Raw genomic sequence first — 27,613 nt, forward strand, 5'->3', positions numbered from 1 at the left:
CCCTCAAAAAAAAAAAAAAAAAAAAAAAAAAAAAGAGTGAAACTCCGTCTCAAAAAAACAAAAAATAAAAAATAACGTTAAATAGGAAAAGCACAAGTATCTATCCATTTCAGACAACAAATACCATTTAGTTACTACTTTCATAAGGCATTCAGTAAATTAATAATATTTGAGTTCTTTAGCTGTTGGAAAATCCTGTGCCACAGAATTTAGCATTAATCTGTCACGGATACATAACAGGAACAGAACAGTTATCCACTGTCCTAAATTCTCCACCCTAAAAAGGAAAGAAACTAAAGTTTTGGTAAATCTTTATAATTCAATCAAACAACTATCACATTTTCTGTTAATATGTGTTCACTTTTTCTGCAGCCATAAAGAAAGCACGACCAAACATTTTTCCTTCATTATACTATCACTGCTAAGTCCTGAAATTCCATTTCAAATAATCGGAGAAACTTACCTGACAGGCTCTGGGGGAAAAAAAAATTAAATGAAGGGTTTTTGTTGTTGCTGTTGTTGTTTTTTTAAACAAAAATTGGAGGCTGAGGTGGCAGATCACTTGAGGTCAGGAGTTCGAGACCAGCCTGGCCAACATGGTGAAACCCCGTCTCTACTAAAAATACAAAAAAAAAAATTAGCCAGGCGTGGTGGTGCAGGACTGTAATCCCAGCTACTCAGGAGGCTGAGGTGGGAGGATTGTTTGAACCCAGAAGGCAGACATTGCAGTGAGCCAAGATCGTTCCACTGAATTCCAGCCTGGGAGACAGTGAGAGGCTCCATCTCAAAAAAAAAAAAAAAAACAAGGAACAGATGACTACATATATAACCTGTTTTCTGAAATCCAACTATTTCTGCCCTCTGTGGAAATACTTTATTTTCTCTATCAATCTAATGACAGGATGCATCTTATAGTTAATAAAACACTGAAGCTGAAAAGAGTGAATACCTCTTTTCAATGTGACAACCTCAGAGATGAGCAGTGCTGATTGGAACACAAACAAGTCTAACTCAGGTGTCAGGTAAGGTCATCCTATCTCCTGGGATATTAGTCACCCCCATCTGCTCAGTAAAGTGATCACCCGCCACCACCCCATGAGATACTGCACTGTGTGCTTTTCAGGCTCATGCACACATGACCTGAATAGGAGGTTCTTGCACAATCGGAATGAGTGGGTTCTCCAGTGCTTACATATTGTTTTCTCTCTTCATTAGTCTGAGAGTCAGGAAGGAAGAAATCATTTCTGTCTTTTCCCCCAAATACGATCATTCAATTGGCTGACCAGCCTGTGTCCCCAAGGAATGGAAACTGGGGTTGGGGAGGAAAAAGGTGATTGTCCCAAGGGTTAGCTTTTTATAGAAATGATATACCAGAAGATTCCTCCCATCCCACCCAAGCATCCAGTTGTTCTCTGTGAGGCCCCACCCCCTCAGACTGCTCACTGGGAGAAATGACCCAGGGGCTGATATTCACTAGACCTTCCCAGAGACAGGGCAGCTGTGTGTCTCTTGGGTCAACCCCAGGTAGTTCTGAAACAGAACCAGGAAAAGACAGAGAGCGGGCTGAGAACACATCACTCCGTAAAGTTTCCAAAGGGGACTCTCAATGTTGGGAAGGTATCCGCACCCAGGGGAAAGAAAAGAAGGAGAGGCACAAAGGTTTTTTGTTTGTTGTTTACAAACAAAATAAGTGTCAGGTTATTCTCTGCTTTCTCACATGTGAAATGTTCAGGAACACAAATCTTTTAAGAAGCCGGCCGAAGGCCGGGCGCGGTGGCTCAAGCCTGTAATCCCAGCACTTTGGGAGGCCGAGAGGGGCGGATCACGAGGTCAGGAGATCGAAACCATCCTGGTGAACACGGTGAAACCCCGTCTCTACTAAAAAATACAAAAAACTAGCCGGGCGAGGTGGCGGGCGCCTGTAGTCCCAGCTACTCAGGAGGCTGAGGCAGGAGAATGGCGTAAACCCGGGAGGCGGAGCTTGCAGTGAGCCGAGATCGCGCCACTGCACTCCAGCCTAGGCGACAGAGCAAGACTCCGTCTGAGAAAAAAAAAAAAAAGAAGAAGAAGCCGGCTGGGCGAGGTAGTCACGCCTGTAATCCCAGCACTTTGGGAGGCTGAGGCGGGCGGATCACCTGAGGTAATGAGTTCGAGATGAGCCTGGCCAACATGGTGAAACCTAGTCTCTACTAAAAATACAAAAAATTACCCGGGCATGGTGGCGGGCGCCTGTAGTCCCAGCTACTTGGGAGGCTGAGGCAGGAGAATGGCGTGAACCCGGGAGGCGGAGCTTGCAGTGAGCCAAGATCACGACACGGCACTCCAGCCTGGGCAACAGAGCAAGACCCTGTCTAAAAAAAAAAAAAAAAAGCCAGACATTGCTCTCTGAAAACAAAATGAAAATTAAAACACTGGGACTCTGAAATTTAGCACGGGTGGGGCGGAGGAGGGAGGAGTTCATGATGCTGCTGTGAGTTGAGGAGGGAAAGTTAGCCTGGGTAAGGCTCTGTAAACTAAGGGAGTTACTACCACCTCTAGGAGGAGTTAGAATGAGGAAATAGGGTAGTGGATTTGAGACCCTGCTACCCTCATCTCTGAAAAACTCGAAGAGGAATCAGTCACTCTGGGAAGAAAAGAAGGGACTGGGGACCCCGCAGACCACAGCTCCTCCCATGCACAAATCCCACGCAAGAATCTGGATTCTGATTGCAGTTAGATACTAACCAGGCACCCTCAGCCCCACTGCCTCTCGAGGCCGCCTCCCTGAGAGTCAGGTCACAGAAGACGCTGACCGCCTGCTTCCCCACTGTGCCTGGGGATAAGATCTTGGAGAGCTGCTCGATTCGCCCAAGTTCTTTCTCAGATCTTGAATTCCAGCGGAAAGGCTGGCGCCAAGCAGGCTGAAAACCCCACGAGGGAACCCACTCAGCGGGAGAATGAGGTTTCTTCACCTCCCATCCCAGGATTCGCCCGTCACTTCCCCACCAACCAGCGACCCCACACCTCAGCCGCCCCTGTCCAGACCCCTAAACACCCCCATCCCCAAACCTCTCACGGAGGCGGATCTGGGGTCTTCTCCCCACCCCTCTATTAAATTGTTTCTGCTGCAACCCTTGGAGTCTCGGTGCAGTGACTCGGACCGCGAACCTGTGCCAGTTACAGCCGCACAATCCGGGGAGACGCAGGGCTGCGGGCGAGGAGCTGCCCCAGAGAGGGCGCCGGAGCCAGGAGCCGTAGTCGTCGCGCAGAAACGGGACAGGACGCCCGGCGTCCCGGCTGCCGGCCCAGCCCCCACCCCCAACCCCGTGGCCGAGGGGAACCAGGACAGGCTGTGCCAGGGGAACTCGGGTCCGCAGACCCCGCAGTCGCCACGGGGACGCCCGAGTCCCGCCACAGCCGGTTTTGACCGGTTCCAGCCTTTCGCCCTGCCTCAGAACGCCGGGCCCCGCACACTCACCATTTCCCGGCTTCCGCGGTGTCCCGGTGTCCCAAGGCTCCCCGCTGCCAGCATACGACTCAGTGTGACAGAGCCTGCCACCGAACTGCCAGGGCGTCTCTCAGCTACAGAGCCGGGAGCAGGAGCTCAGAGGGGTGGAGAGAGCTCCACCCTCCTCCCGGCAGCGCGCCTGATTGACAGTTCCCACGAACTTGACTCCAACACTGATTGGGTAGAGCTCCAAGTTCCGCCCCTCCCCCCACCCCCGGGAACTGATTGACAGAAGAAGCGATTTTATACAGCTGAGTGGAGCCGGAGGAAGCGGTTCCAGACGCAGCCCTTGACAGGGTGGGCTTCCTCGCTTCGCTGTGACCTGACTCCTCCCATGGGATATTTGCATTTAAGCGGAATTTCCTGCCTGTACTCAATGCGCTCTTCCTGCTCCTTCTTCCTGGACGGGGACCCTCAAGTGTGTGCTGGGAATTCGAGACTCACTGCCCAGTGGAGCCATCCCCTGGCCTCTGAGCAGTAGGGGAGCCCAGACCACACAAACCACACTGAAGCAGGAGGGAAGGCTTGGTGTCCTCCAGGGATCAGGAATTTAGGATGAGGCTGCTGGCTCCATGGTCAAGCCTTTCTCCCACCTTATCTCTCAATCTACTCATTCTCAGACCAGAAAATAAAAACACATCAACAATGAAATAAAATTGTTAAATGCATGGAAAATCTGGAATTATATGGCAGCAATTTTCTATAAAGGAATCAGAAGAAGGGGAAAAAAACCAACCTGAATTAGTTCAGATAGCCACAGTTCAGCAGGAAACCCCCTTTCAGGAGGTTAAACATATTCCCAAGCTTAGAAGCCAGATTCTGACTCCTGAAATTGAGTGCCAGAGTGTGTAACCAGCAGCTTAGCAGCTGAGTCTCCAACCACGTTTTAAACCTTTTTTGTCTTCTTCTTCTTTCCCGTTTCCTCTTTCCCTTCTCCGATCCCAAGATAATAACTTCAAGATAAACCGGATAGATGTTACCTCTCATCTAAAATACAGCTTCAGAATGTGCTGTGAACCTCCACTCTCTTTCCTTTCCCATACTATACTGCCATGCCTTATGCACATTTATCTTTATTTTTTTGGAGACGGAGTCTTACTCTGTCACCCAGGACAGAGTGCAGTGGCACGATCTCGGCTCACTGCAATCTCTGCCTCCTGGGTTCAAACACTTCTGCCTCAGCCTCCCAAGTAGCTGGGACTACAGGTGCACGCCGCCATGCCCGGCTATATTTTTTGTATTTTAGCAGAGACAGGGTTTCACCGTGTTGCCCAGGCTGGTCAAGAACTCCTGAGCTCAGGCAATCCGCCCACCTCGGCCTCCCAAAATGTTAGGATTACAGGCGTGAGCCACCATGCCTGGCCTATGCACATTTATTTACCTAAATACTTATTAAGTACACACCATGCTCTCTTATTTGGTCATGTATTTCCTTAGAAGCTTCAGGGGTTGGATCCTCATAGGGACCAGGCACCTCTGGAATTCTCTCTCCAACAAAAGAATACTTCAAAGACGGAAACCGCACCCAGCTGAAGAGTGACTACAAGATTGACTGCAACTAATCTGAAGTAGTCCCTTCACCAAATGGGACAATAATTCAAGAGGGGCAACCAGAGCAAGTCACGCCACCTGGTACCTCTAGCCCCCCTTGCCTCTTCTGCATTCCAAACTCTTTCTTTAAAAACTCCTGTGTTCCCTCCACAAATTGAACAGTGGAATTGCTTTCTGTTCTTCCCCTGCTAGGACAGATAATAAAGAAATCTTGCTCCCTCTTATCACAACTCGTTATTATTTTGACTTCTTTCCACAAGCGGCGAGCAGCCAGACCCCTTTGCCAGTTACAAGTGGGATCAGCACCTGGTGATGGGGCAGGGGCATTGAAGGATTTAGGGATGAAGGAGCTCAACTTGCCCTTCTGTGTCCTCTGCGCAGTGTGGAAATGCTCTCTCCTTCAAGACTTTAAATATTAATGAATTAAATGCTCCAATCAAAAGCCAAGGCATTAGACTTTGAAAATATAAAGATTTCCCATATTTGTATGAAATACAAGTGTACCTGGTAAACTGAGTTCTTTCTCTAGTTTATACGAGTCACAAAGAAAGAATACCTAATGGAACCAAAAAAAGGCAAAACAGGACTTATTTTCTGGCCAGAGAAGAAGGGGTCAGAGTCAGCTCTTGCTCCGAAGACACTTCCTCCTCCTAGAGCTGTGGGAAGCTGGGGAATTTTAAGCAGCCAAATACGGGATGGGGACATTTGTAATATGGGCAGAAAGGAACTTCAGATGTGCAGGCACAAATCATAAACATGTCTCTTTATACCACACATGTTCCAAAGGCTGGCCGGGTGTGGTGGTTCATGCCTGTAATCCCAGCACTTTGGGAGGCCAAGGCGGGCGGATCACCTGAGGTCAGGAGTTCAAGACCAGGCTGACCAACATGGAGAAACCCCGTCTCTACTAAAAATACGAAATTAGCCAGGCATGGTGGCACATGCCTGTAATCCCAGCTACTCGGGAGGCTGAGGCAGGAGAATTGTTCAAACCTAGGAGGCAGAGGTTGCAGTGAGCTGAGATAGCACCACTGCACTCCAGCCTGGGCAGCAAGAGCGAAACTCCATCTCAAAACAAAACAATGGACCGGGTGCGGTGGCTCACGCCTGTAATCCCAGCACTTTGGGAGGCCGAGGTAGGCAGATCATGAGGTCAGGAGATCAAGACCATCCTGGGTAACATATTGAAACCCCGTCTCTGTTAAAAAAAAAAAAAAAAAAAAATTAGCTGGGTGTGGTGGCACATACCTGTAATCCCAGCTACTCAGGAGGCTGAGGCAGGAGAATTGCTTGAACCCAGGAAGCAGAGGTTGCAGTGAGCTGAGATCGTGTCACTGCACTCCAGCCTGGCGACAAAGCTAGATTCCGTCTAAAACAACAACAACAACAACAACAACAACAACAACTAAAAAGCTGCCGTGACTTTCTTCTATGGGTGAGGATTTTCATCTTACAATAAGGTGTCAATGATCTAAACCAGCAGTTCCCAACCTTTTCGGCACAGGGACTAGTTTCTTAGAAGATAATTTCTCCATGTACTGGAGTGGGGATGGTTTTGGGGTGATTTAAATACATTACATTTATTGTGCACTTAAATATTATTATTACATTGTAATATATAATGATGTAATTGTACAACTCGTCATAATGTAGAGTCAGTGGGAGCCCTGAGCTTATTTTCCTGCAACTAGATGGTCCCATCTGGGGGTGATGGGAGACAGTGACAGATCTTCCAGATTCTCATAAGGTGCATGCAACCTAGATGCCTTGTGTGCGCAGCTCACAATAGGGTTCATGCTCCTATGATAATCTAATGCTGCCTTTGATCTGACAGAAGGCAGAGCTCAGGTAGTAATGTGAGTGATGGGAAGTGGCTGTCAATACAGGTAAAGCTTTGCTCACTCGCCCGCTGCTCACCTTCTGCTGTGTGGCCTAGCTCCTAACAGGCCACGGCCTGGTACCGGTCCATGGCCCAGGGGTTGGGGATCCCTGATCTAAAGGCAACTGGTTCTGGTTTGCTCTGGTTTTGAGCAGGCCTTATCTAACTCTGATAATTGGCAAAGGGTCCTGAAGCTCCCAGGCCATCTGGAGTCCTAGTAAGCTAGCATACCTAAAGATAAACAGTTTAGGGGAAAAAAATTTTATCTACTGCTTGAGAAAATAATTAGCGGCTGGGCACGGTGGCTCATGCCTGTAATCCCAGCACTTTGGGAGGCCGAGGCAGGTGAATCATGAGGTCAGGAGTTCGAGATCAGCCTGGCCAACATGGTGAGACCCTGTCTGTACTAAAAATACAAAAATTATCTGGGTATGGTGGCGGGCACCTGTAATCCCAGCTACTCGGGAGGCTGAGGCAGGAGAATCGCTTGAACCCAGAAGGCGGAGGTTGCAGTGAGCTGAGATCGCACCACTGCACTTCAACCTAGGCAACAGAGCGAGACACTCTCTCAAAAAAAAGAGAAGAAAATAATTATCCATTTCAGCTGTTTTGCTTTCTCAGCTATTTTTCCAGGACTGGCCCAGTAACAAAAGTACCAGACATAAAAGCATCATGAACTGGAACCGGGAACCCATGGCTAAAAAGAAAGGAGCCAAACATCAAGTGGAATTCAATCAAACAAAATCTTGAATCAACTTGTGAAAACTGTAGTGTTTCCTGACAAGACAAATGGGCATGTTTGAAAAACAAGAAAAAAAATGATGTCTGATTATAATTAATGAATAAATGATATTCATGCCTTTAAAAATTACAGACACACGCATGCACGCACACTCACAATCTATTATCACAAGACTCTGTTCTCTCTGAAGGATCAACTATCTTTCTGTCAGATGCTTCATCAGCCTTTCACATTAACTGCCTTTGGAATAATATTATATACTTACTTTTCCCTAGACAGTTGTGAAAAGAGGGTGCAGTGGGTCAAAGGTGATGTCAGGGGTTTATGTACAGATTTTGCATATTTTTACAAATTGCAGCATTTAACTAGTTCATTACTGTGTTGATTTAAATTCTTACAAAAGCTTCCAGACAAAAATAAACACTCACATAACCATGAGGAAAAAAAATTCAGAATAGAATAGAGAGTCCAAAAATAAGGTCACACACCTATGACCACCTGATCTTCGACAAAGCTGACAAAAACAAGCAATGGGGAAAAGAGTCCCTATTCAATAAATGGTTCTGGGTTAACTGGCTAGCCATAGGCAGAAGACTGAAGCTGGACGCCTTCTTTACACCATATACAAAAATCAACTCAGGATGGATAAAGACTTAAATGTAAAACCTCAAACTATAAACACCCTGGAAGAAAACCTAGGCAATACCATCTTGTACACAGGAACAGACAAAGATTTCATGGCAAAGACAGCAAAAGCAATTGTAACAAAAGAAAAAATTGACAAGTGGGATCTAATTAAATTTAAGAGCTTCTGCACAGCAAAAGAAACTATCAACAGAGTAAACAGACAACCTACAAAATGGGAGAAAACATCTGCAAACTATACATCAGACAAAGGTCTAATATCTACCATCTATAAGAAACAAAGAAAATTACAAGAGAAAAACAAACAGTACCGTTAAAAAGTGGTCAAAGGACATGAATAGACATTTTTCCAAAGAAGACATACATGTGGAGGCTGGGGACGGTGGCTCATGCCTGTAATCCCAGCACTTTGGGAGGCCAAGGTGGGCAGATCACCTGAGGTCAGGAGTTCGAGACCAGCCTGGCCAACATGGTGAAACCCCATCTCTACTAAAAATATAAAAAAATTAGCCAGGCATGGTGGTGGCGCCTGTAATCCCAGCTACTTGGGAGGCTGAGGCAGGAGAATCGCTTGAACCTGGGAGGTGGAGGTTGCAGTGAGCCCAGATAGTGCCACTGCACCCCAGCCTAGGTGACAAGAGCGAGACTCCATCTCAAAAAAAAAAAAAAGAAAAAAGGAAAAAAAAAAACAGAAAAATGAAATATACTTCAATAATTGCAATCATCCAGAGAAATATAAAATAAAAGGCAAATTTTTATTAACTGATTTCATCAAAAAATACTACCTATTCAACTCGTGAATTTATGTGTCAAGAGAACTTATTTACAGAATTCTCTCACCTCAATGTGCTTTTTTCTGAAAGTAAGATATAGGAATCCATAGTCCAGATCCACTTTAAGCCAGAGGCACTGATAAAAACAATAGAGTTATACATTTTATGACAATTCCTTGATGTTCCAAATTTTCTGGCACATTTTGCATGAGTGAATTTGGATCTCAGTTTTCTTTCTTTATTGTTTTTTAGAGACGGAGCCTTGCTCTGTCGCCCAGGCTAGAGTGCAGTGGCGCGATCTCGACTCACTGCAACCTCTGCCTCTGGGGTTCAGGCAATTCTCCTGCCTCAGCCTCCTAAGTAGCTGGGACTATAGGCGCATGCCACCATGCCCAGCTAATTTTTGTATTTTTAGTAGAGACAGGGTTTCACCACGTTAGCCAGGATGGTCTTGATCTCCTGACCTCGTGATCCGCCCACCTTGGCCCCTCAAAGTGCTGGGATTACAGTAGATGTCAGCCACCGCGCCCAGCGCGATCTGAGTTTTCTAAATTACATTTATAGCATATCTAGCCAGTGTGAGTTCTGATAAGGAATCGTCAATCTACCAAAGTTGTATTAATATATATATCCATGGAGGTGACACTTACGTCAATTAACCCTTACATCATTTCATCAGGAAACATAGACAGATGCTGCACATGAAATTAGCCCTAGGCTGGACGCAGTGTCTCACGCCTGTAATCCCAACACTTTGGGAGGCCACAGTGAGTGGATTGCTTGAGTTAAGGAGTTGGAAAGCGGCCTTGGTAACATGGCAAAACCCTGTCTTTACCAAAAACAACAAAAATTAGCCAGGCGTGGTGGTGCACATCTATAGTCCCAGCTACTTGGGAGGCTGAAGTGGGAGAATTGCTTGGATCGCTTGAGCCCGGGAGGCGGAGGTTGCAGAGAGCCGTGATCCCCCAATTACACTCCAGCCTGGGCGACAGAGGAAGACTCTGTCTTTAAAAATAAAAGAAAGGCTTTTACCTGAGAGCAAGATGGGTCACCAGCTGTACTGGAGCCAGCGGTTCTCACTCTTGTCGCGTCTGTTCAAACCAGTATGGTCTGATCTGGAAATACGGCCTCAATATGTGCCGCCAGTGTTTCTGTAACTATGCAAAGGATATAGGCTTCATTAAGTTGGAATAAATGACCTTCCTTCAAAGGATTACCCAAGGCATCTACCCAATGAAAAACTAGGATAGTTCTTTGTATACAAAATAAACATCTTTTAAAAACCTTCAAAAAAAAAAAAGAAAGAAATTAGCCCTATTCATCAGAAATGTATATATTTTTGCAAGAAATGTGATTTTATTTCAATAGCATACATGTTATTATAAATGCAATACATGTTTACTCCATAAGTAGGAAATTCACTCCTTCCCAAGTTTTAACAGCTTTCTAATACTTTTAAATGTTTTGTCTTTAGTCTCCCAACCAAATATGGCTATCGTCTCTAATCACAATAATTTTTTTCCATCCTAGTTTCTATATTGTTCATTGATTTTTGACAATGTTATATAGATTACTGTAATAGTGAGAGGAATTAAATATTACTTATTTATTTATTTATTTATTTATTTATTGAGATAGGGTCTCACTCTGTTGCCCAGGTTAGAGTAAAGTGGTGCAATCATGGCTCACTATAGCCTCGACCTCCTGGGCTCAAGTAATCCTCCTGGGTAGTTGGGATTACAGGTTAAAAACACCATGCCTAGTTAATTTTAAAATTTTTGGTAGAGACAGGGTGTCACTATGTTGCCCAGGCTGGTCTTGAATTCCTGGGCTCAAGTCTTCATCTTGCTTTGGCCTTCCAAGGTGCTGGGATTACAGGCAGGAGCCATTGTGCCTGGCTATGTTTGCTTTGTTAGCTTATGATCCTCCTTTCAGTGGGAAGCCTGTCACACAACAGTTTCTCATCATGCTGTGCTCTGAAACATACCTTAACCACGAATCCTACATCAAGCAAAGCTCAGGTTTAAAATGAAAGACAAAACAAATACTTTTTCAAGAATAAAAACATACATATTGAAACAATTTGTTCCTACCACACCAGACCTACAAGATGAAAGAAAGTCCTTATGTCTGAAACCAAACGATGGCAAAATCCACAAGAAAAGACAGAGAGCACCATTAAAGATCATTATATGAATATAAAATCCAGACTAAATGTGTATTTCCTCACCTTTCTTCTCCTTACGGATTTACAAAGCAACTGTGTAAAATAATAACTAGTTGGTGAATTCTTGGCCCTACAACACATAAAAATGTAACGCATGTTTTATATTTACAAATAACACTATAAAAACCTGAGCTAACTAAATGACTACTAATGGGAAAGCAGTAATTATAAGAAAGTACTGTTGGATGTGCAACCCTAAGAGTTATTACACATAAAATGAAACACCCCAGAAAGGCAAAAATATACCAGAGCTATACAGGATAAATAAAATTTTTGTTTGTTTGTTTTTGTTTTTTTCTTTTTGAGATGGAGTTTCACTCTTGTTGCCCAGGCTGGAGTACAGTGGTATGATCTCAGCTCACCGCAACCTCCACCTCCTGGGTTCAAGCAATTCTCCTGCCTCAGCCTCCCAAGTAGCTGGGATTACAGGCATGCGCCACCACACCCGGCTAATTTTTATATTTTTAGTAGAGACGGGGTTTTACCATGTTGGTCAGGCTGGTCTCGAACTCCTGACCTCAGGTGATCCACCCACCTCGGCCTACAAAGTGCTGGGATTACAGGCGTGAGCCACCGCGCCAGGTGGATGAATATGGAATTTATCCATAAATCACTGGAAAACTGTCCCTGATTGTGATATTATCATTTACATGATAAACACTTGAATAATCACTACCAAAACCCAAAACAAGTATAACAAAAAATAGATCATCCCGTACATTGCAAAGACATATTATGTGAAATCAGAATTTACGGTCCTTCCTTAATTAAACATTGACTCTACATCCATTCCATAACATTATAGCCCCAAGGTTTGCTGCATTCATCCAATTTGGAAATTTCCATGTTATATCACTTATTTCTTTTTTTCTTTTCTTTTTTCTTGAGACAAAGTCTCGCTCTTGTCGCCCAGGCTGGAGTGCAATGGTGTGATCTCGGCTCACGGCAACCTCTGTCTTCGGGTTCAAGTGATTCTCCTGCCTCAGACTCCCGAGTAGCTGGGATTACAGACACCTGCCACCATGCCTGGCTAATTTTTGAATTTTTAGTAGAGATGGGGTTTCACCATATTGGCCCGGCTGGTTTCGAACTCCTGACCTCGTATCTGCCCACCTTGGCCTCCCAGAGTGCTGGGATTACAGGCATGAGCCACTGCGCCCAGCTACGTATCTCTTTTTCAACACTGACTCTGTTTTTAAAATCAGAAAATTATTTCTTGTGCAGGTCATGATCACTTTTCATCCATTTCTTGAACTTGCAGCCCAAGAACAGAATTACAAGTCAATCATCTCTAATTGTTGCATTTTCTGTGTTATTACGCTAGTACTAAACTGTTTTTATTAGTATGGATTTGTAATAAGTTTTGAAATCAGGAAGTGTGAGTTCACCAACTTTGTTCTGGCTTTTTTTTTTTTTTTTTGAGACAGTCTCGCTCTTTGCCCAGGCTGGAGTGCACTGGCATGATCTCAGCTCACTGCAACCTCCACCTCTCAGGTTTAAGTGATTCCCCTGCCTCAGCCTCCTGAGTAGTTGGGATTACAGGTGTGCGCCACCACACCCAGCTAATTTTTGTATTTTTAGTAGAGATGGGATTTCACCATGTTGGTCAGACTAGTCTCAAACTCCTGACCTCGCGATCCGCCTGCCTCAGCCTCCCAAAGTGCTGGGATTACAGGTGTGAGTCACCACATCTGGCCACTGTTCTGGCTTCTGAAGACTGTTTTGTTCATTCAGAGACCCTTGAGATGTCATTCATAAAAAAATTTAAAAATGTTCAAAAATTGCTCCTAAGAAGGAATCAGGTGGTCAAACCTATCCCTAAAAGGCTACCAGGGAACAAAAAGTGCTATCTCTCAATAAGAAAATACAGGCCAGGAGCGGTGGCTCATGCCTGTAATCCCAGCACTTTGGGAGGCTGAGGCGGATAGAATACGAGGCCAGGAGATCGAGACCATCCTGGCTAACACGGTACAACCCCGTCTCTACTAAAAATACAAAAAACTTAGCCGGGCGTGCGGCTGGGCGCCTATAGTCCCAGTTACTCGGGAGGCTGAGGCAGGAGAATGGCATGAACACAGGAGGTGGAGCTTGCAGTGAGCCGAGATCCTGCCAGCCTGGGCAACACAGCAAGACTCCGACTCAAAAAAAAAAAAGAAAACACAAACCTAAGATATTTCGGCATGTCACCTTGGAAAGTTTGTCGTAAGGTAAGAACAAACCAAGAAATCACACACTAAAGCAGAGAGAAGCCGAAGTTCCTCAAAGTGTTAGAGCTGCCCCTGCAGTGGCAAAAATGATCCCTCTGGTTCATGATAAACTAAGGATAAAGACTAAGAAAGCACTAAGTGTGTGACTAGAGGACACATCACAGAACCACATCCCTACTGATGGTAACATCATACTTGAAAAAACACGCCGGGCGCGGTGGCTCAAGCCTGTAATCCCAGCACTTTGGGAGGCCGAGACGGGCGGATCACGAGGTCAGGAGATCGAGACCATCCTGGCTAACACGGTGAAACCCCGTCGCTACTAAAAAAATACAAAAAACTAGCCGGGCGTGTTGGCAGGCGCCTGTAGTCCCAGCTACTCGGGAGGCTGAGGCAGGAGAATGGCGTAAACCCGGGAGGCGGAGCTTGCAGCGAGTTGAGATCCAGCCACTGCACTCCAGCCTGGGTGACAGAGCGAGACTCCGTCTCAAAAAAAAAAAAAAAGAAAAAACACTTAGCCAGGTCAAGCGCAGTGGCTCACCCATGTAATCCCAGCACTTTGGGAGGCCAAGGCGGGTGGATCACGAGGTCAGGAGTTCGAGACCAGCCTGACCAACATGGTAAAACCCAGTCTCAAAATACAAAAATTAGCTGGGCGTGGTGGCACGCACCTGTAATCCCAGCTACTCAGAAGGCTAAGGCAGGAGAATCACTTGAACCCAGGAGGCGGGGGTTGCAGTGAGCCAAGATTACACCACTGTACTGCAGCCTGGGCGACAGAGCAACACTCCGTCTCATTAAAAAAAAGAGGCCGGGCACGGTGGCTCACACCTGTAATCCCAGCATTTTGGGAGGCCGAGGCAGGTGGATCACTAGGCCAGGAGATTGAGACCATCCTGGCTAACACAGTGAAACCCCATCTCCACTAAAAATACAAAAAAATTAGCCGGGCGTGGTGGCAGACGCCTGTAGTACTCCCAGCTACTCAGGAGGCGGAGGCAGGAGAATGGCATGAACCCGGGAGGTGACTGAGCTTGCAGTGAGTGGAGATTGCGCCACTGCACTCCAGCCTGGGCGACAGAGCGAGACTCCATCTCAAAAAAAAAAAAACAAAAAACACTCAGCCTCTATGAGCATCACTATGAGGGGGCTGAGGAGAGCAAGAGGAAGGAGTCTGAAGCCAGTAAGTTCTGGCTAGACTAACTATGCAACACACTGCAGCCCAAGAACTTGAAGACCACAGGAGAATTGGCATTGGCTGATGCCAGGGAAACAACAGCATTCCCAGAAGAGCTCATAAAACCAAGAAAAGAAAGACTACCTTCCAGAGTAAATCTTGTATTGTCATGAATCAGGCATGTTCTAGAAGATGCCCAATGGTACCTTCCTCCATGAGTGTAGGTACTGGGGTTCGAGGCCTGGAAAGATCACCTTATTCTGGTGCTGTCAGGTCATGCATCAGTTCACGAGAACAAGTGAGGCTTCGTCTACTGAGCGATCACCAGGTTCTTTAGGACAAAAGCAAAACTTGGTGGCCTGTGTCCTGGCAAGAACATAAGAAGGCTTTCTTCTACCAGTGCTTCACTCCTGATGTGATGGAACACCTCAAAAGAGAAGGGACTGCCACTCAAGGTCTTCTTCAGAACTGACAACACTCTGGGCCATCTCTCCAATCTCTTTGTTTTGCCTAAAAGAACATGCAAATGATATTTCTGCCTCCTAAAACTACATCACTGCTGCATCAGTAGATCAAGGCATCATCAAGTGCGTTAAAGTGACTTACATCCACCTGACCTTGGGTGAATTCATGGAGTCTTGATGCTAACCTTGAATGTACCGCAGTGGTTTTATTGAAGAGCTTCACAATTACAGATACAACTGTGCTTACTGGAAAGGCTATAGATGCCCTAAAGCCCAGGACAGTCAATGCATGTTATAAGCCATCATGGGGTAAGAGAGTCAGTGATTTCAGGGGCTTCCCCACTATTAATGCAGTCATTAAGAATACACAAAATGTTGCAAAACACAGTTGGTGGGGAACGCTGTTTGAAATGACTGAGGATGACGTTAAGGAACACACAGAAGAGCAAAGAGAAACTCTTACCAACTAGGAACTACAAAGTCTGCTGAAATCGACTACAGATGATGATGATCTAGAAAATTTAGAAAACACAGAGCCATTGATTTGGACACTTGAAAAGTCTGCCACAGTTTTTCAGTAGGCAAAGGTGAAAAAGAGGTATGATCCTCAAAGATCCTACAATGGAAAAAGCTTTCGCTCCACCCGAGAAATAACATGCCTATAAACACTGCAAGGGTTTTTTTAATATATAAAGCAAAGGAAAAGAAGAACTAGCTTCCTATAACTAAGAATCTGCAAAGAAGATGGAACATTCAATGGTTACAGATCTTCAGCCCTCAAGCCAAACAGGTCCTAACATTAGTATTACATAGCCTCCTCAAATGAGTCCACATCTATAATCATAGTTGGTTCTTCCAACGTAGATGATAGTCCTGATGTCTCACTACTTACCCACAATGCCATACATCTAGTCATCTCAACACATCAAAACATTAGGTGCCACAGAATAATCATCATTGTTATAATCACTATACTTGGGTTATCAAGAGAGAAGACCCAGGGTTTTGGTGAGTGTTAACATATTAAACAAAAGCAATATGTGAGGGTTGAAACAAAGAAACTTTAATGTTCTGGCTGACATATACTATGTTGATAGGCTCACAATTACTGCATCTATACTGAAAACAGACTCTTTTCCTTATCATGATTCCCTAAACAATACAATAGAACAACTATTTGCATAGCTTTTACAATGCATGAGGTATTTTAAGTAATCTAGACATAATTGAGAGTATACAAGAGGATGTGGGTAGGTTACATACAAATATGCCATTTTATAAAAGGGAGTTGGCATGGCTCACAGAGTGCTGGAACCAATACCCAGCATGTATCAAGGGATGACTGTATTGGAAAGAAACTGAAACTACTTAAAGCTTTACCAAGTGCTTACATTCACAGGGTTTATCTCCAATGTGTTTCTTACAAGTTTCTGAAATGACATAAAATAAATGCTTTCCTACATTCCATACATTTAGAGAGAATGCTAGTGAGTCTTTTTATGTCTATGCAAGGAATTGAGAGAAGCAAATGCTTTCCCACATTCCTTACATTCATACGGGTTCTCTCCAGTGTGAATTTTTTCATGTCCCTGAAGGAAACGGGAATGAGTGAAAGCTTTACCACATTGTTGACATTCATAGGATTTCTCTCTCATGTGAATTCTTTCATGTCGTAGAAAGCAAGTGAGCCAAGAGAATGCTTTCCCACATTCCTTACATTCATAGGGCTTCTCTCCAGAGTGAATTCTTTCATGTACTTTTAAGTTACCAAAATGACTGAAGGCTTTCCTACATGTTTTACACTCATAAGGTTTCTCTCCTGTGTGAGTCTTTTTATGTTGAGAAAGGTATTGGAAACAACTGAATGCTTTCCCACATTCTTTACACTCATATGGCTTCTCTCCAGCGTGAGTTGTTTTGTGATTTTGAAACGAATAGAAATCAATAAAGGCCTTCCCACATTTACATTTATAGGGTTTCTCTCCAGTATGAGTTGTTTCATGCCTTCGAAGGGAACTGGAAATACGGTAGGCTTTGCCACACTGTTTACATTTATAGGGTTTCTCTGCAGTGTGAGTCCCTTCATGTCTTTGAAATACGCTGGGATAAACAAAGGCTTTCCCACATATCTTGCATTTGTGAGGTCCATCTCCAGTGTGCATTGTCATGTGTCTTCGAAAGCTTGAGCTATGAGATAACGCTTTCCCACACTGCTTGCATTCATACAGTTTCTCTCCAGTGTGAGTTCTTTCATGACTCTGCAGTGAACTAGGACAATCAAAGCCTTTTCCACATATCTTACATTTATGAGGTCCATCTCTCGTGTGCGTTACCATGTGTCTTTGAAAGCTTCCCAGATGATGAAATGCTTTCCCACATTGCTGACATTCATAGGGTTTCTCTCCAGTGTGAGTTGTTTCATGCCTTCGAAGGGAAGTGGAAGCACTGAAGGCTTTCCCACATAGTTTACATGTATAGGGTTTCTCTCCAGTGTGAGTTCTTTCATGTCTTAGACAAGAACTGTAATCAGGGAAGGCTTTAGAACACTGCTTACATTCATATGGTTTCTCCCCAGTATGTGTTCTTTCATGTCTTACATAGGAACTGTAAAAAGAAAAGGCTTTAGAACACTGCTTACATTCATATGGTTTCTCTCCAGTGTGCGTTCTTTCATGCATATGTAATAAACTGGGCCAAAAAAAGGCTTTCCCACACAACTTACATTTATAAGGTCCATCTCCACGCTGCACTGCCATGTGCCTTTGAAGGTTTCCCAAAGAACTGAAGGACTTCCCACATTCTTTACAATCATATGGTTTCTTTCCAGTGTGAAGCCCTTCAGGTGTTTGAAATGAGTTGTGGTAACTGAAGGCTTTCCCATATTGTTTATGCGTATCTGGCTTCTCTCCACATTCATGATACTCATGTGGTTTGTGCCCAGCACCAACTCTGATGTAACAATTAAGGGATGAATGACCCAGGACAATTGCTCCACTCATATTGCTTTCACAAGGACCTACTCCAGTAAGAGTATTCTTCGTCACAATACTATCTTGAATCTGGCTAGACATTTCTCCCCATTTACTTCCATCTTTACTTTCACCAAATCTCTCTAACATACGACATCTGTAAAAAAATGGGAAATATATCACTAAAGGTCTGTCTATAAATCATTTATAGGTATTAATAGGTATTGGATATACATTTTTAACACTATCATGCAAAGCGTAGGCTTCGTGTCCTGCTTGAACGTGAATGGATGGAATGTTGTGCAACATAACTGGACCACAGGTGTTCTCGAGACAATGATATTCATATGTGGATTCATAATATTGTTGCCATGAGAACTATTTTACAAACACTGAACAGCTATGGAACATTTAAGTATGTGTTTTTGGAGAACATTTTCTAAGAATAAATAAATTTAAGCTAAGCTTGTTCATTTTCTTTGCTTGTTTTTAAAATTTCATGTCATTCTCAAAACAGCTCCAGGGACATATCTTTTCGTTATATGTAAATTACCTTAGATTTTTCCTGGGATGTTTGTATTGATCTTCAATTTGATCTTTGAAAAGAAATTGATCTTTCCATTTCATTCCTAAAAGGTAGACCCAGAAAAATCATTATAAATTTGTACAAAATTATAGACACAGTAAGATTTTGATGTACACTGCACTCATACAAAATGCATTCACTGAAGTACAGCTGACACTTGAAAAAGAGGTTTGAACTGCACAAGTCCATTTGTATATACATATATATATGAATGTTCTTCAGTCTCTGCTACCCAAGACATAAGACCAGCCCCTCCTCTTACTCAGCCTACCCAATGTGAAGACAATGAGGATGAAAACCTTTCTGATGATGCACTTCTACTTAATGAACAGTAAATACGTTTATCTTCCTTATGATTATCTTTTTAACATTTTGTTTCTGGATAACTTTACTGTGAGAATATAGGATGTAATAATATGACACAAAATATATGTATTAATCATTGTTTATGTGACTGATAATGCTGCCCGTCAACAGCAGGCTAAGATGTTGTGGACATAAAATTATATGAAGATGTACAACTGCTACAGGAGCTGCTAAACTCTGTTTTCTTTTCCAGGGTAAACCATGTCCCCTTTCCATATTCCAAATCTTTGAACAGTGTGAATGACCAAGAAACAAATGTCTCCAATTAAATAAGTGGAAATGTGATGTCATCCTTACCTACACAATCCAGGTTCCTGATGGTTTCCTGCATCACATCTTTGTAGAGATTCTTCTGACAAGGACCCAGCAAAGCCCACTCTTCTCGGGTGAAGTTCACAGCCACATCCCCTAAAGCCACTGAGGCCTGATCCATCCCACATGTACAGAAGAGGAAGGGTGAAAATCACAGTACTGAGAATCTATACTCACTTCATACATTTGGCATGATGCTGTGGTTTCCAACCATTTCATTCAATGACATGGTAAACCCACTCTTATTCTGTCTACATTCACTTTCTCCTACACAGTAACTCTGAAGCCAGAGTTAAACATGTTTGGTAAATTAACAGTCGAATAGAAACATGCCACTTGGTGAACTAAGTGAGTGAATCACATAGCCTGGATCACCCCTAATGTCTATTTCCACAGTGGATCTGCAGTTCTTGGCACGATAAAGTCCTACTACTTATTGTACAAAAGAGAGTTACCATTAGCAGTGCTGACAGTGCGTGTCCTTACAAATGCTTGTTCACAAAGTTGGGCCTTTCATGGTGTCTAGACAATGTATTTAGGGGTGGGCCCCATGAGCATAACTAATAACAGGGGTGGAGTGTGGCTAAATTGTTTATGCAAAAAAATATAGTATTTCCTTAACTCCCATCTTCCTTCTGAGAGTTTGGCATTTTGTTACATACTCAGCAGAAGGAGTGCACGTGATCAGCCACTGCTAGGTTTGAATGGTTGTCCCCTCCAAAATGCACACTGAATGTTAATCTCCAAAGTGGCAGTAAAAAATAAAAATAAAAGAAAAAAGAGAAAAAGGTGGCGCTTTAAGAGGCGATTTAGTCCTGAGGGTTTGGACCTCATGAATAGATTAGTCCATAATGGGTAAACGAATAAATGAGCTATCTCATGTCCTTCTGAGAAGAGAAAGAGATCTGAGCTAGACGCTCAGCTCCCTCACAATGTGATACTCTATGCCACCTAGGGACTCTGTAGTTAATTTTATTATTATCATTTATACTAGAGACAAGGTCTTCCCATGTTCCCCAAGCTGGTCTGGAACTACTGGGATCAAACAATACCTCTGCCTTAGTCTCCCAAAGTGATGGAATTACAGGAATGACCCACCGTGTTCAGGAACCCAAAACAATTCTTTCAAGAAAAGGCCATACATTGCTAACTGAAAACCATATAACAAACTAGTGAAATATCGCCTGGGGGCCAAAGAGTTCATACTGTTGCTGTGAATTAAGGAGAGAAAGTAAGCCTGGGGAAGTCTCTGGAAACCAAGAGATTTGCTGCCAGACTTAGGAGGAGTTAGGATGAGAGAACACAGTGGTGGATTTGAGACCCTGCTGCCCACATCTCTGGAAGACTCAGAGGGGAAACGGTCGCCCTTGGAAAGAAAGAAGGGACGCAGGACCAAAGATAACACAGCTCCTCCCACACACAAACCCCACACACGAGTCTGGATTCAGCCTGGTGACTCGTCGTCACGGTGCAGCCTCCTCACCGGGTTCACAGGAACTGCGAGCCAGGCTGGAGGCGAGATTGCAGTTAGATATTAACCAGGTGCCCTCAGCCCCCCTGCCTCTCGGGGCCGCCTCCCTGAGAGTCAAGTCACAGCAGACGCTGACCACCGGCCTCCCCATTGTGCCTGGGGATAAGATCTCTGAGAGTTGCTCAGGAGTCGCCGGAGTTCTATCTCAGATCCTGAATTCCAGTGGAAAGGCTGGCGCCAACCAGGCTGAAGACCTCACGAGGGAGCCCACTCAGCAGGAGAATACGTTTCCTTCACCTCCTGTCCCAGGATTCGCCCGTCATGTCCCCACCAACCAGCGACCCTACATTCCAGCAGCCCCTGACCAGACCCCAAATCCCTCAGGGAGGCGGATCTGGGGGTGTCCTCCGCTCTCCGGCGATTTAACTGTTTCTGCTACAGCCCTCAGCGTCTCGGTGCAGTGACTCGAGCCGCAAACCTCTGTTGGTTACAGCCGCACAATCTGGGGAGACGCTGGGCTGCGGGCTCGGAGTTGCCCAGAGAGGGCGCGAGGGCCGCAGTCGCCGCGCAGGAAGGGGATGGGACGCCCGGAGTCCCGGCTGCAGGCCCAGCCCTACTCTGCGGCCTAAGAGGGCCGAGCTACTCCAGGGGGGCCCAGGTCCGCAGATCCCGGAGTCGCCAGCGGGGAGGCCCAGTCCAGCCACAGCCGAATAAGGCCGGTTCCACCCAGCCCCTCCCCCGACTCGGGACGCCGGCCCTGGACACGCACCATTTCCCGACTTCCGCGGTGTCCCAGGTCCTCCCAACAGCTCCCGTTGCCAATGCGGGTTCCAGCGCGACAAAGGTTGCCACAGAACTTCCAGGTCGTTTCTCAGCGACAGAGCCGGAAGCCGAGCAAAAGTGAGACGAGAAGACGCCGCGGGCTTTTTCAACCACACACAGTCCTCCCGGAAGCGCGCCTGATTGACAGTTCCCACGAACCCGCCCCATGGCCCTGATTGGCTAGAGCGTTACGTCCCGCCCCCTGTGGACTGAGTGACAGAAGAAGCGATCTTGCACAGCTGAGTAGAGCCGGATAAACAAGTTCCTGACACAGGCCTTGGCAGGGCGGGCTTCATCCCTGCACTGTGATCTGAATCCTCCAGGGGGATATTTGCACTTCAGCGGAATTTTCTGCCTGTACTCAATAGGACCTCCTGCTTCTTCCTACTGGACACGGCTGACAAAACAATTATACTTTTGTTTTTCTCTAGAGGGAGTCTGTCTTGCTCTGTCGCCCAGGCTGGAGTGCAATGGTGGGAGGCTCACAGCAACCTCCGCCTCCTGGGTTCAAGCAATTCTGCCTCAGCCTCCCAAGCAGCTAGGATTACAGGTGCGTGCCACCACGCCTGTCTAATTTTTGAATTTTTTAGTAGAGACTGGGCCTCACCATGTTGACTGGGCTGGTCTTGAACTGCTGGCCTCAGGTGATCCACCTGCCTTAGCCTCCCAAAGTGCTGGGATTATGGGCATGAGCCACCATCCCCGGCCCTCTCTCTTTTTATCTAATATGTTTTCTATATCTTAGTGCTCCAGTGTTGAGTGCATATATGTTCACAATTGTTACATCATCTTGCTGAATGGACCCCTTTATAATTGCATAGTGACCTTCTTTGACTTTTCTTACAGTTTTTGTCTTGAAATATATTTTGTCTAAGTATTGCTACTCCTGCTCTTTATTGGTTTCCACTGGCATGGAATATGCTTTTCCATTCCTTTATTTCCAGTCTGTGGGTTTCTTTATAGGTGAAGTGTGTTTCTTGTAGGCAACAGATCATTAGGTCTTGTTTTTAAATCCGTTTAGCCATTCTATGACTCTTGATTGGATAGTTTAGTTCATTTACATTCAGTGTTATTATTGGTGAGAACTTACTCCCGCCAATTTTGTTATTTGTTTTCTGGTTGTTTTGTCATCTTCTCTCCCTTCTTTCCTTCCATCCTGTCTTCTTTTTAGTGAAGGTGACTTTCTCTGGTGGTATGATTTAACTTCTTACTTTTTATTTTTTGTGTATCTGTTGTATATTTTTTGACTTGAGGTTACCACGAGGTTTGCAAATACTATCTTATAACACATAATTTTAAGCTGATAAAAACTTAATGCTGTTTGCATAAACAAAGAAACAAACAAAAAGAAATCTAATGACAACTCTATGCCGTAACATAATACCCCTGCTTTTTAACTTTTCTTTGTTTCTATTTATATATTGTTTGTACTGTCTGTGTTTTGAAAAGTTGTTGTAGTTATTATTTTGGATTGGTTTATCATTTAATCTTTCTACTTAAGAATAATTTACATACCACAGTTACAGTGTTACAATTTTTTTTTTTTTTTTTTTTGAGACGGAGTCTCGCTGTGTCACCCAGGCTGGAGTGCAGTGGCACGATCTCGGCTCACTGCAAACTCCACCTCCCAGGTTCACGCCATTCTCCTACCTCAGCCTCCTGAGTAGCTGGTACCATGGGCACTCACCACCACGCCCGGCTAATTTTTTGTATTTTTAGTAGAGATGGCGTTTCACCATGTTAGCCAGGATAGTCTCGCTCTCCTGACCTTGTAATCTGCCCGCCTCGGCCTCCCAAAGTGTTGGGATGACAGGCATGAGCCACCGCATCCAGCCTTTTTTTTTTTTTTTCTTGAGATGGAGTCTTACTCTGTTGCCTGGGCAACATGCAGTGGCATGATCTCAGCTCACTGCAACCTCCACCTCCCAGGTTCACGTGATCCTCCTGCCTCAGCCCCCCTAGTAGCTGGGATTACAGGCACACACCACCATGCCTGGCTAATTTTTGTATTTTTAGTAGAGACAAGGTTTTGCCATGTTGGCCAGGCTGGTCTCAAACTCCTGACCTCAGGTGATCCACCTGCCTCAGCCTCCAAAAGTGCTAGGATTACAGGCGTGAGCCACCACACCCAGCATACAATATTATTTTTGTGTGTGTGTACTTACTAATACCAATGAGTTTTGTCTCTTCAGATGATTTCTTATTATACATCCTTTTCTTTGTGATTGATGTACTTCCTTTAGTATTTCTTGTAGAACAGGACTGGTGTTGATGAAATCCCTCAACTTTTGTTTGTCTGGGAAAGCCTTTATTTTTCCTTCATGCTTGAAGGATATTTTCACTGAATATGCTATTCAAGGGTAAAAGGTTTTTTTCCTTCAGCACTTTAAATATGTCATGCTACTCCCTCCTGGTTTGTAAGGTTTCTACTGAAAAGTCTTCTGCCAGTTGTATTGGAGCTCCATTGTTTGTTATTTGTTTGTTTTCTCTTCCTGCTTTTAGAAGCCCTTCTTTATCCTTGACCTTTGGGGGTTTGATTACTAAATGCCTTGAGGTAGTCTTCTTTGGGTTAAATATGCTTGGTGTTCTATAACCTTCTTGTAGTTGGATATTGATATCTTTCTTTAGGTTTGGGAAGTTCTCTGTTATTATCCCTTTGAATGAACTTTATACTCCTATCTCTTTCTCTACCACCTCTTTAAAGCCAATGACTCTTAGATTTGCCCTTTTGAGGCTATGTTCTAGATCCTGTAGGCATGCTTCAATGATTTTTATTCTTTTTTCTTTTGCCTCCTCTGACTATTTTCAAGTAGTCTGTCTTCAGGCTCACTAATTATTTCCTCCGCTTGATCAATTCTGCTATTAAGAGACTCTGATGCATTCTTCAGTATGTCAATTGCATTTGAACTCCAGAATTTCTGCGTGATTTTTTTTTTTTTTTTTTTTTTTTTTTTTGAGATGAAGTCTCACTCTGTCACCCAAGCTGGAGTGCAGTGGCATGATCTCAGCTCACCACAACCTCTGCCTCCCAGGTTCAAGCAATTCTCATGCCTCAGCCTCCCAAGTAGCTGGGATTACAGACATGCATCACCATGCCTAATTTTTGTATTTTAGTAGAGATGGGGTTTCACCATGTTGTCCAGGCTGGTCTGAACTCCTGACCTCAGGTGATCCACTCACCTCAGCCTCCCAAAGTGCTGGGATTAAAGGCATCAGTGACTGTGCTCGGCCTTGATTCTTTTAAATTATTTCAATCTCTTCATTATATTTATCTGATGGAATTCTGAATTCCTTCTCTCTGTTATCTTCAATTTCTTTGAGTTTCCTCAAACAGCTATTTTGCATTCTCTGCCTGAAAGGTCACAAATCTCCATTTCTCCAGGATTGGTCTCTGGTGCCTTATTTAGTTCATTTGGTGAGGTCACGTTTTCCTGGATGGTTCTGATGCTTGTGGACATTTATCCCTGTCTGAGCATTGAAGAGTTAGGTATTTATTGTAGTCTTCTCAGGCTGGGCTTGTTTGTACTCATCCTTCTTGGGAAAGCTTTTTAGATATTTGAAAGGACTTAGGTCTTGTGATCTAAGGCATCTCTACATTAGGGGTCATCCCAAGCCCAGTAACACTGTGGTTCTTGCAGACTCTTAGAGGTACCACTTTGATTATCTTTGATAAGATCCAGAAGAATTCTCTGGATTACCAGGCAGAGATGCTTGTTCTGTTCTCTTTTTTCTTTTTTCTTTTTTTTTAGATGGAGTTTCACTCTTGTTGCCTAGGCTGGAGTACAATGGCACGATCTTGGCTCACCACAACCTCCACCTCCCGAGTTCAAGCAATTCTCCTGACTCAGCCTCCCGAGTAGCTGGGATTACAGGCATGCACCACCACACCCGGCTAATTTTGTATTTTTAGTAGAGATGGGGTTTCGCCATGTTGGTCAGGTTGGTCTCGAATTCCCGATCTCAGGTGATCCATCTGCCTCAGCCTCCCAAAGTACTGGGATTACAGGTGTGAGCCACTGCGCCTGGCCGATTCTCTTCTCTTTACTCCAAACAGCGTGTCTCTCTCTTGCTGTGTTCTGAGCCACCTGGAGTTGGGGCTGGGGTGACACAAGCACCCCGGTAGCCCCCATCACTGAGACTGTGCCAGGTCAGACCTGAAGTGAGCACAGCACTGGCTCTTAACTAAGGCCTGCTATAATCACTACCTGGCTACCACCTGTGTTTGCCTCAAGGCCCTGAGGCTCTACAACCAGTGGGTGGCAATACCAGCCAGGCTTGTTTCCCTCCCTTCAGGGTGGCAGGTTCCCCCAGGCCCTATGTGGGTCAAGAGGTGCTATCCAGGAGCCAGTGACTGCAGTATAACTCAGAAGTCTACCTGATGTTCTAATTGTACCGTGACTGAGCTGGCACTCAAATCATGAGATGCAGTCCTTTCCACTCTTCCCTCCCCTTTCCACAGGCAGAGAAGCCTCACCCCATGGCCACCACCACCACAGGTCCATGGGGAGTACTGCCAGGCTACTGTCGATGTTCTCTTAGAGACCAAGGGCTCTTGAATCAGCTTGTGGTGACGCTGCCTGGCCTGGGACTCACCCTTCAGTGCAGTGGGCTCCGCTCTGGCTCAGGGAAGGTCCAGAAATGCCATCCAAGATCCAAGGCCTGGAATCAGGGATCCCAACAGCCCGCTTGGTGCCTCCCCCACTGTGGACAAGCTGGTACCAAACATGCAAAAGTCCCTTTTGCTTTTCCCTCCATTTTTTTCAAGCAGAAGGAGTCTCTCCCCATAGCCACCACAGCTGAGAATGTTCTGAGTTTCACCCAAGGCCTATGGTGTACAACCAGGGTATTGCTGCTGGTTATTCAGGGCCCAAGGACTCTTCAGTCAGCAGGTGATGGATCCTTCCAGGACTGAGTCCTTTCCTTCAAGGCAGTGGGTTTCCTTCTGGCCCAGGGTGTGTTTAGAAATGTCATCCAGGAGCTAGGGCCTGCAAAGGGGACCTAATGACTATGACTGGTGCCCTATCCTGCTGTGGCTGAGCTGGTATTCAAAGTGCAAGATAAAGTTCTCTTTACTCTTCCCTCTCCTCACCTCAAGCAGAAGGAAGGGGTCTTTTTTGGAGCTGTGAACTGTGCTGCCTGGAATTGGGAGAGGGATGGCACGAGCACTCCCTTAGCTGCCCTAACTGTTGTCTTAGTAGGTTGCATGCCCCCCAAGTCCACTGGCTCTGAGTCCAGCTCAGTACTAGGAATTGCCTCAGAGTTGCAGTCCTTGTGGCCTAGACTGCCTTCAAGTTTATTTAGGATTCCAGAGCATTTTAGCCCACAGTGGTAAGGCTCACTGGAACTCAAGTTCCAGCCACTGGCATGGATGATTCCCCTCTGACTAGAACTGATTATTTATTTATTTAGAGATGGAGTTTTGCTTTTGTTTCCCAGGCTGGAGTGCAATGGTGCAATCTCAGCTCACCGTGACCTCCGCCTCCTGGGTTCAAGCTATTCCCCTGCCTCAGCCTTCCAGGTAGCTGGGATTACAGGCATGCACCACCACACCCAGCTAATTTTGTAATTTTAGTAGAGACGAGGTTTCTCCATGTTGGTCAGGCTGTTCTTGAACTCCTGACCTCAGGTGATCTGCCCACCACGGCCTCCCGAAGTGCTGAGATTACAGGTGTGAGCCACCGCACCCGGCCAAAACTCAAGTTTTTTAAGAGAGTGGGCAGGAAGCTCCAGCCCACCTTACCAGCCACTAGAGCTGATTTAAATGCTCCTGCTGTGGGTGGGCATCAGCTGAATTCAGCCTGGTTTTGCTTTCTACTTGTTGGTAGAAGAGCAGAGGCAGGACTGGCTTGTCTGTCATAATATAAAAGAGTCTTGGAAGATGTCCGGGATCCAGGGTCTAAAACCCCTCATGGCCTTTGGAACACAAAGCTCTGTG

General features: G+C 45.1%; 1 protein-coding gene across 4 annotated transcripts in view; it reads right to left on the bottom strand.

The window, feature by feature from the left end:
- LOC112613418 (zinc finger protein 442) overlaps positions 1-19,514 on the bottom strand; it is a 26,174-nt gene extending 6,660 nt beyond the window's left edge. Inside the window, exons 1-4 of one of the 4 annotated variants that reach the window (XM_025368903.1) lie at positions 19,371-19,506; positions 18,675-18,750; positions 16,906-18,278; positions 16,637-16,821 (exon numbers count right to left, since the gene is read on the bottom strand). In XM_025368903.1, coding sequence (XP_025224688.1) covers positions 16,637-16,821; positions 16,906-18,278; positions 18,675-18,750; positions 19,371-19,506 — 1,770 coding nt within the window. Of the gene's footprint in view, positions 1-1,192; positions 1,271-3,457; positions 3,595-16,636; positions 18,279-18,674; positions 18,751-19,370 lie in introns of those variants that run through there. The other 3 variants (XM_025368901.1, XM_025368904.1, XM_025368902.1) reach the window with 3 other exon arrangements.
- Between the last annotated feature and the right edge of the window lie 8,099 nt (positions 19,515-27,613).

The sequence above is a fragment of the Theropithecus gelada genome, chromosome 19, assembly GCF_003255815.1.
Source record: "Theropithecus gelada isolate Dixy chromosome 19, Tgel_1.0, whole genome shotgun sequence".
NCBI lineage: Eukaryota > Metazoa > Chordata > Mammalia > Primates > Cercopithecidae > Theropithecus > Theropithecus gelada.